Source organism: Ammospiza nelsoni, chromosome 1, assembly GCF_027579445.1.
Source record: "Ammospiza nelsoni isolate bAmmNel1 chromosome 1, bAmmNel1.pri, whole genome shotgun sequence".
NCBI classification, from domain to species: domain Eukaryota; kingdom Metazoa; phylum Chordata; class Aves; order Passeriformes; family Passerellidae; genus Ammospiza; species Ammospiza nelsoni.
The window spans coordinates 68,534,060-68,545,586 of record NC_080633.1 but is presented as its reverse complement, the minus strand read 5'-3'; the positions used below and the strand labels follow the sequence as shown (position 1 = coordinate 68,545,586).

The 11,527-nt window shown below is 54.3% G+C and overlaps 1 protein-coding gene across 1 annotated transcript; it reads right to left on the bottom strand.

The window, feature by feature from the left end:
• Positions 1-1,902: 1,902 nt before the first annotated feature.
• On the bottom strand, positions 1,903-10,449 carry NRN1 (neuritin 1). The gene is made up of 3 exons (XM_059487866.1): positions 10,031-10,449; positions 5,844-5,988; positions 1,903-3,234 (listed from the first exon to the last, which is right to left on the bottom strand). Exons 1-3 carry the CDS (start codon positions 10,083-10,085, stop codon positions 3,003-3,005), a joined length of 432 nt encoding a protein of 143 aa, XP_059343849.1. The 5' UTR covers positions 10,086-10,449; the 3' UTR covers positions 1,903-3,002.
• Positions 10,450-11,527: the final 1,078 nt, after the last annotated feature.

The window sequence follows — 11,527 nt, the reverse complement described above, 5'->3', positions numbered from 1 at the left end:
AGCTGAGCCGGCGGGGCCGGGCTTTGCTGCCCTCCCTGCCGCCTGTGCGGGAATCCCGGGCCGCAGTGCAGGCCGGCGCATCCCGGCTAGCCCGGCAGGCCTGTGCCCCGGGGGTGAGCGCCCGACAATTATTTGCCCCAAACAGGAGGAGACGGAAGGGAGGAAAGGGGCCCGGAGCGACCACCGGGCACCCTCCCCACCCGCTCCGCTCTTTTTCACTGCTTTGCCGCCGTTTATTATTCCCCTCGACGGAGGGTTAATGGGGGGATGTGCTAATTACGGAGAGATTATTCATTAGTAATTGAACTTCACACGAAGATAACTCGAGTCCGCTAATGAGCTGGAAATCGCCCCCTTATTAGGGCGTTTCAGCTTTCTTCCGTGGGGTGAGGGGAAGCTGGTAGGCTGCCTTCCATCGTCCTGCGACGGACGGGCCCCGTCGGGCGGCCGGGGAGGCGGCGGGAGCGCCCCGGGGCCGGGCCGGGGGTACCGCAGGCCGGGAGCGGAGCCCGGGCACCCCGGGGCCGAGCGGGGAGCGCTGCCCGCCGCCAGCCGGGACCCAGCCGGGACACACAGCAAGCTGCGGAGCCCCCGGCACCCCAGCAAGGGCTTGCTCTCCCCTCTCTCCTCGGCATCTGGCATTGCGTGCCATAGGAAACCGTAACAGCAGCGCCTGACCTCATGAATACAGAGATGTGCACAGAAAAATCAATTTAGGTCTAGATCCTCTGTGGGGAGGGAAAATAACCCGAACCATTTAAACAAAGCTCTGCTCTCCAGGGTTTTCCTTTTTCTTTGGTGGTGGTGGGGATTGAATCTAGAGGGAGGCCAAAGTAAAACGAAATTGAAGCAGACCTGTGTCTGCCGAAGCGAGGCTGGGCTCTGCAAAGCCCCCCCAACACACGCATAATGTATTTTATCATTAAAAAATCAACATTGCTTCCAGTGGTAAAGGCGCCTGGCTCCAGTTCCCGAGCACATTCGTTGCTGGGATTCAATCCGTTTGGGAAATGCAGATTGGCTTGCGACCCACTGTTTGATTTATGAACTGTTACATTTGCTATTGCTTACACATTACATTGCGGACCTTGGGAAAGGAGGGAGCAGGGAGAGGGGGCGAAGGAGAGACTCTGCCACCCTACACATTGGCAAAGGAGAGCGATCGCGCGGGCGACGGTTCCCGGCGGAATAAATCACCTCGCACCAACTCGTGGTCCCTACCTCCCCATCGCCCACTCGCCCACCCACCCCCCCACCCACCCCCGATCGCCAGCTGGGCTCTCCTCTCATAAGCAAAAAGGACGTGTTCACTATTCGATGTGTATTTTTTTATAAAGGCATCAGGCGTCTATAAATAGCCGAGGTTAGAGCAGCTTCTGCTGCGAAATCAATACCCCGTCCCCCCTTCCCCTTGCTCCTTCGGCTGAGCTGCCTTATTAATTATGAAAGGGCTCCTCTGGCCCCGGCTCCGCAGCCTCCTCCTCCTCCTCCTCCTCCTCCTCCCCCTCCGTGGCGGCGCTGCCTTCGCTCCCCGGGCCGGGGCTGGCAGCGCTCCGCGCCCGCGGGAGATGCGCGCCCCCGCCGCCCCCGGAACGCGCGGCTGCGGCTGCTGCGCCTCCGACTTCGGGACAGGAGGAGGAGGAGGAGGGTGGGAGGGTTTACAGAGTATTTATAAGGAGCAAAAGAAAGGGGGAAATAAAAAGAGAGAGAAAAAACAAACCAAAACAAAAAAGAGAGAGAGAGAAAGGCTTCGACTAAGCGATTGAGGCGCCCTGTCCTTGTTTGAACTGAAATTGCCGTGCTCGTCAAGGGATGGGTTCAAGATTTAGACTTCCTTGCCTTAAAAGCCCTGTCCTTTCCAAGATACTCTAGGTATATTTTATAAAAAGGACGACACCCTCATTTCAAACAATAATTTTTATTTTATACTTCTGTCTATACTTTGTAGCAAATCTTTTTTTGTTATTTTTTGCTGAATTGACTTTATAATAAACTTTTGTTTAAATTACATTTTTCTTCTCTTTTAAAATCAAGGCTCTTTTTTTTTTTCAAAATCATTTTGCTGTTGTTATTTTTTTTCCTTTAGGTTTACATTTAAGCCCCCTTTTTGTGATCTCTACGGTTGGATATTCAGGTATTTTACTGTTATGTGTAACATCTAAAACAAAGAGGAGGAAAAAATTAAAGGCAGTGAATTCGGAAAGATGCCTTCGAACAGCAAGTAAAGATAAACTCTCAGAGATGTTAGCAGCATTCCTTCATTCCTCCGGGCATTTAGATACGTCTTTCTTTCTCTTGCTTCCTTCCTTCCTTAGCTGTTCGTTTCCCTCTCTTTCTCTCCCTCTCTCGCTCTCTTTTCCCCTTGAGGAAAAAATGTTCTTTTTTATATATTTTTAAATTTTTTTTCCCAGTGGAATGACCAAAAAAAATAACAAGCGACTGTGGAGGAAAGATGAGAGATTGTGAATTATTCACCATATGCTTCACACGTGGACATCTACCTTGGATTTCTCGCCAGTGCCTTTTCCTGTCTGCGGTTTTTGTTCTCGCCTCGCACACTGCCGCATTTTTAGCGGAGCCCGTGGCTCGCCGGGAGGTGCCCGGCCGGCTACAGCCTTAGCAGTGGGTGGCCCAGAGCCGTTCCTGAGATTGCGTTTGCACAACGAGGGCTCGAGTTAGTTTCTTTATATTTTTTTCTCTATTTTTGATTCGAAGCGATAGTAAAGCTGAGGTCCGATTTGGGCTGCGCGCCGCTGCCTGTTTGGTAAGATTCGGCAAATAAAACACAAAAAAAAAAAAAAAAAAGGAGGAAAAAAAAAAAAAAAGGGAGAACGCTTCCACAGTCCTACATGGGTGTTTCACCATCATCAGCCACCACCACCACCATCATCATCATCATCATCAACCACAGAAAAGCACAACGTCCCCAAAGCAACGGATGGACACTTCCTCTATAGATCCAGCACATGGAGAGGGTGTGGGTGTGAGTGTGCTCCTCGCCCCTAGAAAGGCAGCCAGGTCACTAGGGCGGCCCACAGAGCCGCCAGCAGCAGGGGCAGGGCCGGCCGCAGCAGGGACGGCGCCGCGCCGCTGCCGCCTCCGCACAGTTCGAATAAGCTGCCTTGGAAATCGAGGTTTTTGGATTCCCGTCTCAATTTCTCCCAGAGGTCTGTCGCTCCTTCCTGGCAATCGGTGAGCGCTGTGAGGGTGCAGGCGTGGAAATCATCCCAGTACCTGCAGGGAGGGAGAGCAGCCGGCGTCAGAAGAGGCAGGCACCCACTTTCCCGGGGCGGGGGCCGCCCCTCGGGCCCGCCGCCCCCTCCTGCCGTGCCGCCCCAGCCGGGCATGCCTGCCAGGGAGGCCGGGCCGGCGGGGAGGAGCCGCTGGATCGGGATTCGGGGTCCCCCCATCCCAACCCCGCCCTCGGCGCCAGCCCTTCGGGGTTGCCGAGCCCCCGGCGGAGGGGACCCTGCCTGGCGGGAGGAGGGGACATGTCCCCCCCGCTGCCAGGGTCGGCCCAGGGACCCGCGGGCTCCTCCTCACCGCTGGCAGCGGGCTGGGCAGAGGGGGTGGGAAAGGGACCTTTGGGGAGCGGCGGGCAGAAACCCTCGGGAGGGGTTCCCCGGGGCGGGGAAAGGCCCTTACTGCGGGAAAAGCTCAAGGGGGAAGAGAAGGAGAAGCAGGAAGGGTAGGAGAAGGAGGAGGGAACATCTTCCGCTTCTGAGCGCCTCGCACCCTCAGCAGGGCAGCGGGAGCGACCCCTGATCCTTAGCCAGGGGTCTATAGGCAGGGAAGAGATTCCGTTTCCTAGGATAATTTCCAGCTATTCGCACAAATTTTCCTTTTTTTTTTTTTTTTTTTTTTTTTTTTAATTCTTTCTTCTCGGGGACTGGACCGGCGTTTGTCCCCGGTCAGGCACCCGCCGTCTCATGGACGGTACTGGAGGACCTTCTCTCTCCACGTCTGAGTTATCGAAAATCACCCCAAATCCGCCTTCTATTTCCCCCACGCCTCAAGGCAGGCGTCTGCGAAACTGGGTCTTGATTTTCTTCCTTTTCCTTTTTTTTTTTTCCCTCCAAAGTAGTCCTGCTGCCTCTAATTTATGAGCACTCTAAGCTGGTTGTAGACTACCAATGTTTGCTACATTTGTAATAAATAATGAGATACTGAGAAGCCAGAGTCTGAGAGTGTGCCTCTCCTGCAGTATTTCTGCTGTAATTGCATCTCCCAAAGGAAAATTAAATCTTTCACCATCTTCTTTCAATACACATCCCAGCACAGGGCGAAGGCAATCGGATGGTGGGAGGTGGTCGGGAAAAGGGTCTTTCTTGGAAAATAGTTATTTTTAGAGATCAGGATCACATCTGGTCTGGCACTCGAGGGCACAAGATATCAAATCAGGGCGCTGCTTCCCCCGTGTATTTATTTCTGTTGCAGGACACTAAGTAAACCGCAGCCCAGCATTTACAGAGAGGTGCCAGCCTTTTTAGGGGTTTGACTCAGAAATATCTAGGTAGGGAGACAAGAGTGCTGCAGAGTCTCTTCACACTTATTTCTTCCTTTCCTTTCCTTTCCTTTCCTTTCCTTTCCTTTCCTTTCCTTTCCTTTCCTTTCCTTTCCTTTCCTTTCCTTTCCTTTCCTTTCCTTTCCTTTCCTTTCCTTTCCTTTCCTTTCCTTTCCTTTCCTTTCCTTTCCTTTCCTTTCCTTTCCTTTCCTTTCCTTCCCACTTCATGTCTTTTGTTTCCTGATTTTTGCGGAGCGAAATAAAAACCCAAAACTATTCCAAACTTATTTACGTCTACAGATACTATCTCGTTTCTAAAGATTTCCTTTTTTCCTTTTTTGTTTGTTTTTGTTTTTGTTTTTGTTTTTGTTTTTGTTTTTGTTTTTTTTTTAACGGGGGGATTTTGCACCGAGAAGCGGGGAAAACACCCTGTGCTGCAACCGCTCTTTTTTTTTTTTTTTTTTTTTTTTTTTGTACGTGTGGTTTGGGTTTGGGGTTTTTTGTGTTGTTGTTTTGTGGCGGTTTTTTCCTCCCAGACATATTGAAAATGCTCGCGTTCTCCTCCCTGTGCGGGACGCGATTTTGCGAGGCGAGCTCTTTTTCTCCTCTTAATGTTGCTGTTGTTGTTGTTATTGCTTTTATCATTGTTACGACTATTATTACTATTATTCTTTTACTCCCCTTTATCGTTGCCCTTTCCTTGTTGTCCCTTCTGGGAGCAAATGGGTTTTCCCGGGGCCATGGAGGTGGCAGAAGAGAGCTGGCGCTGGGACGGCCGCCTGTCTGCCGCTGGGCGATTCATATCGTGACAGGGCTCTTCTCTTTTTAATTACGTTTTGTTTTCCGAGGAGCCGCCCCCCCAGCGCCAGGGTGGGCAGCGGTGAGCGTGTCCCACAGGCAGCAATAGGGAAAGGGATAACGATGCCGGGGCAGCTAATGTCAGCACCCCAGTGCAGATCGGGGGAAGGGAAAGAACATGAAAGAGGAGCTAAGTAGGGAAAAGGAAAAAAACAAAAAACAAAAAAACAAAAAAACCAAGAAAACAAACCAGAAAATAAAACACCTGAGATTCACGGAGGCAAAAAAAAAAAAAAAAAAAAAAAAAAAAAAAAAAGAAAAGGCGTTGTAAAAATTCCCGCCAGACTTCGCTGCTCCCCAAGCCCGGCCTGTCCCCGTGGCAGTGAGCTTGGAGGGACCCTGGAGCGGAGATTCCAACCCCAAAGCGCAACCCGGCGTTTCTTGTGTTCCTTCCCGCCGCCATCCGGCCTCGCCCCCCTCGCCCAGCCTCGGGTGACCCCCATTCCCCCCCGCGGCCCCGAAGAAGAGAGGAAAGACCTACGCGCAGATCGTTTGCAGATTTCTCTTGTCGTCCAGGTCCTGCGGGTAGTTGGCCATGTTATCGCCCAGCCGCAGCAAACAATCCGAGAAGCCCCTAAAGACCGCATCGCACCGCCCCGCCGCTCTCACCGCCTGCGCCAGGTACGCTGCGGGGGCAGGGGCACAGGTCAGCGCCGCCGCCCCAGCCCCGCTCGCCGCTGCCCCCTCCGCCCCGCCCGCCCCCAGCCCGGCCGAAAGCGCGACCTGGGGCAGCGCAGGGCGCTGGGACCGAGCCGGGCTCGCCATCGGCCCCTCGAGGAGGTGAGCCGGGGGCTCCTCGCCCTTTGCTTTTTTAGTACAGGAGGGTTCGGTGTCAGTGGATTAGCGACGATGCTTTCATTTTTTTTTTTTTTTTCTATTTTTTCCCTCCATTTTTTTCTCTAAGGGGAGAGGAGGAGGGGAGGTGAAGATGCGCTGCCTGCTTCTCCCCGGACTTGATCCTTTGTTAGAAAATTCCTCCTGGAAGCAGCAGGAGCGTTTCTCCCTGCAAACGCAGGCGCACGCACACGCACACGCTCCCTATTGCCCAGGTCGCTGGGCAAACACCATGCAAGGCGCAGCGGGAAAAAATTTAAATTAAAAATAGTAATAATAAAAAAAATCACTAGAAAGAGCTCGATGGAGACACTCAAAGAAGGGACCGCGACATCACGGAGAGAGCTGCGGGGGTGCCCACCCGGCCGTGCCTGTGCTGGGGGCGCAGGGCGGGACCGGGCCGGGGTGAGCCCCGCTCCCCCAAACCTGCCGGGCAGCCCAGGCACCCCCAGGACGGCTCTGGCCAAGGGCATTCTGTTCAGCACAATATCAACCAACACAAGAACAACCGCCTGCAAACGCGGGAGGAAAATGAGTTACGGGCTCCTCCTGCGTGCCCCGAGAGGGCGCGGCATGGCACGGCACGGGACATGGAACCCGCGGCAGGCCCGTGTCCCCGCACGGCATCCCGCCCACGGGGTACCCGGGCACGGCGAGGCGCTGGCTGCCCGTGGCGGGAGCTGGGGACGCCGCGCTGTCCCTGGGCCCGGGAATGTCGCTGCGGCCGGCGGGGGCGGGAAGGGCTTCCCCCGTCCCTTGAGGAGGAGCCCCTTGTCGCCCACACCGCCCGCGCCGCGTCCTCAGGGAATGGCTGCGACACCCCAGGGGTGTGTGCGTGTGTTTCCTGGCCGGGTGCGGGTTACAAGCTAAATGGCTGACTCCAAAAGAGACTGTTTCAACCCAAATCCTCCTCTTGCCGTTTGATTCATCGCTAACATGACTAGGTGGCCACTCCCCTCTACACACACACACACACACACACACACACACACACACACCAGCACCAGCCGCCACATCAAACCCCCAGCAGGCTCCAGACATTGGCTATGATGGGGGGGAAAAAAATAGAAAAAAAAAAAAAAAAAGAAGGCAGGCAAACAAATAGAGAAGAACCGAAGACCATCCCGAGGGTAAAACCATGTCCTATAAAACCCGCGCCATCTCGCTCCAGCAGCTATAGCCGAGGGGGAGTTGTCACGAATTTCTGCAAAAAAGTGTCGGGCTGTGCTGAGAATCTGGGGTTCGGAGAGGAGCCCTGCCCCAGGCTGGGGCCGGGGGGGTGGCGGGGTCACGTTTGGGACCAGCGCTGAGCCGAGCATCCCTCGCCCCGAGGGGCAGCCTGGCCCTGCCTGCCCGTGCCGCTGCCTCCGCACGGGGTATCCCCGGCTCTAAGCCGCCCCAAACCCCGCCAATAAATTAAAAAAAAAAAAAAAAAAAAAAAAAAAAAAAAAAAAAAGGAAGGGAGGGAGGAAAAAAGGAAAAAAGCAAAAGCAGATAGACACGGTTCCTGTCTGGTTCAAAGACAACGGGATTTTTCTTTAACTAGGTCGCTTGTGCCTTGCCGTTGCCACGACCTTCCAGAGCCCGCACCCATGCAAAGACAGCAGCGTGTGCAGCAATGTGCAATGCAGCAGGACCGCAGGAGCCCTCCTGACGGACCGGGCCCCCTCCCGAAAGACATTCCCCATTCTCCCCGTTCTCCTGCGGCTGGTCTATCCCTCCTGTCCCTTCCTTCCGCGGAGACTCAGCCCACCCCAGCCCCCCGCTCGGTCATCTCCCAGAATGTCAGGGATTTCGGACAGCTCCAATCTCCTATGCTTAAATCCTAAACAAACAAATAAATAAATCCTCACACACACCCCCCGCCCGCCCCCCTCCCCCCCCTTTTTTTTTAAGTCCCGGTGCATAGACATTTTGGGAACGAGCCGAGCATCCATTTCACTCGAGCCTTTACCGGGGACGGGGCAAAGCCAGTGGCCCCTCGCAAACCCCACACCGGCAACCAGAAGCTGATTCCGGGGGTGGGGAGGTGCGGAGGAGGTGGGGGGAAGGTTACCCTAAATACCGAAGGAGGAGCAGAGAGGAGAGGAGCTCTCCACGAGCTTCAAAGCTGTCCCCTTCAGGGCACCGCAAAGCCACCGCACCGCCACCATCCCCACGGTGTGCAGCAGCATTTGGGGGGAACTTTCGAAACCACTGCTCATGCTGATGCCAGCCCGGGAACGGCATTTCCCAGAGACTCTAGCTGCCTTTTGAAATTTGAAATAAAATCCATCCTCGGCTGAACCAAATAAACACAACAGAAAGAAAACCTTCCTCCTCCTCCAAATGAATGAACGAACACACAAACAAAAATTGCAAGGATTGCAATTAAGGATAACATCCAAATAAAACCTTCCCCCTTCTTTCTGTGACAGTACACAAACTGGCCTTGTGAAGTGTTCAGCCTTATTTAAAATGGAATTGTAATACGAATGTAGGGGTTTGCATCATTTAACCACATTTCCCAGAGGTCAAAATTTCGCTGCACTATTTCTTCTCTCTCCCCCCCCCCCCCCATTAGATGAATAAGTGTTCAAGGGGTTTTTTGCCTCCCTTTCTAATTCTCCCCCCCTTTTAAAATTTTTTTCCCTCTTGTTTCTTTGTTACCTATAAAATTCTGCAGAGGTTTTCTGGAGAGGAGTGTGACCGATCAAAAGGATCTCTAAATAGCAATGCCGAGCTTTTTTTTTTTTTTTTTTTTTTTTTTTTAATTGTATCAGAATTCCTTTGCAGGAAAATATTTTCAAAGGGCTCTTCACACCTGACAGTCTAGATAATAAAAGACGTGCTTTAATCCCCCTTTCATTTGAACCTTATTTTGGATCATGCTCGGGAATCTACATATCCAGTAGTAATCTTTAGCATTTGCCTAGATAGGACCAAGGTGGTCATTAACTTGGAGATTGTTTAATGTCCGTAACTAAAAAAAATCTCATGAAAGAAACGTATAAAATGAAGCCGAGAGCAAACCAACAAAAGCAACCAGCGAAAACCCCAAGATATTGAACAAAACCGGCAACAAGCACACAAAATACACACCGGCATGGAAAGAAACCTGGTCTATTTTAAGTTACAGCATATATAGAATTTTTTTGGACCTGCTCGGTTTTTGACAGGTCTTCTCCAAATACAAAATTAACGACTGGGCGGTGGGACTCCGAGATTTTTGAAAGTAATTTTTATTTGTTTAATCACTGCATTCGAGTTGATTATTTCCTTTAATTTAGTGATGGGTTTTCTTTGGTTTTAAGATGCTCTACAAATGGGAAAACGTTCTGGCTCCCAAAGGGAGACCTTCTCTTGTCCCCCTGATTTTCTGCAAAAAAACTTTCCAGCTAGATCTCTCGCAAGACATTTTGTGCCCGTTCTAATTTCTCTGTCCCTCGGGGAGAGGAGGAAAATTTCTTAGCACCGGAGTCACCAAACTGTAAGAGGAAGGGAACGAAGGGGACATCCGAAACCCAGATACAAACGCAACCGAGAGAAAAGGAGGGAAAAGAAGGAAGAAGAGGCGGAGGGAAAATAAAAGGCGAAGTATGAGTGAGCATGCACGGCTTTAGGAAAACGAAAACCAAAAGTGGTTTACGAGAAACCAGACAGCGGCTCCCTTTCCTGCGGGCTCCCTTGCCCTGACAGCGCGCCGGAACGCGGAGCTGCTGCCGCGGCCGCGGAGGGAGCGCGGGGAGCGGGGAGCGGGTCCCGCACGCACCGCGGGGTTATCCCGGCATTCCCGCATGCAGCAGCCGGGCTGGGGCGCGCACAACTTGACACGGAATTTGGCAGTCCACTTACCTATCTGTACAGCAAGGATCAGAGAAATATAACTGCCGTTCAACTTAAGTCCCATCCTACATTTAGTAAAACCATTTGCGGCTGCAGATCTTTAAATAGTTACTTTGGAGAACGTGGGGGAAAGCTGAAAAATAGACATTGCCAACAAGTTCCGAGCAGCGGAGGACTTTGCAGACAAGGGGGGGAGACAAGAGGAGAAGGAGAGGAAGAGGGAGGCAGCGGGAGAGGGCGAGGAAGGCTGGCTGGGAATGGTTCGCTCCATTAGGAGGGGGCGGAGGAAGTACAGCCTCACGCCCCACCACCGGCCCTGACGTGGGGGGATGACACCGGCCGGGTTTTTTTCCCCCCCTTCTTATTTTTTTTTTTTTATAAATGTGCACCTTGGAAGAGGAGCGCCATTTATAGGCATCACAGGCTGGATTTACCCGCTCTCCCCGTGTCCCCCCGCCCCATAAATCGGCGAGAAATTCCCCCCCCCCCGCTCCTCGCGTTCCTCCGGCCCCGTGTGGCGGCGATGGGGGCGGCGGCCGGGACCGTCCCCCCGGGGCGGGAGCGCTGCGGAGGCGGAGGGGACACACAGACGCAGACACACAGGCAGACACACAGACACGCAGGCGGAGGAGCCGCCCCCGGGGGTGGGGATAGCACGGCAGAGCCCCCCGCCCCCGGGGCCGCCCCGTCGGGGCTGGCCGGGCCGGCCCAGCGCTGCGCGGCGTGAGGGGCACAGGGACGGCGGGGTCCCCTCCCCCCGCCCGCCCCCTCCCCCACCATGACGTCACCCTCGGGATGAGGTCTGGGGGGAGCGGGGAAGGAGGGGGGGCCGGTCTCTCCGGTCTCTCCCGGCCTTTTCGCCGGTGCTCCATCCCGGCGGCGGCCGCCCGGTCGTGACACCGCACAGGGTGGCGCGGCCAGCGGGGGTCATACGCGTGGCACGGCCCGGGGCATGGCGGTGGGGCTGCCCCGCGGCGGGGACCGTGGCACCCAGCCGTGGCACCCCATCCTCTGGGGACGGGCTGCAGATGTGGTGGGGGCTGCGTGCTCCGGTGAGCCCTGCCGGGGATAAGGCTCCCTCTGGGGTACTCCGGCACCCGGGCACCCTCCCGGGACCGTCCTCACGGCCATCGCCTCCAGCAGCACGAGAGGGACCCCAAGGTGCCAGCACGGGCTTCTCCCAGGACAAAGTAATCAGACAAACCCCTGCAGCCGTGTCCCGTGGCTCTGGCAGTGCACAGCTTTCGCCCTGCCCAGCTCAGTCCTGACCTTCATCACCCACCCCAGGAGCCAGAGGGGGTCTCGTGGGAGGGAAAATTAGTGTTGGCTCCCATTCCTCCCAGTTTCCCCCAGCCTGCAGTCCCACCGTGCCGGCTCTGCTGCAGGGTCCTGCACCAGCTGTCGGTCCCTCTCTTTTACAAACCACTCGTGCCAATATTCAGACCTGAATGACAGAGAGACAGCAGCTGCCAGGCCGGGTACCCACGACTCCCATGGGCTGCAAAT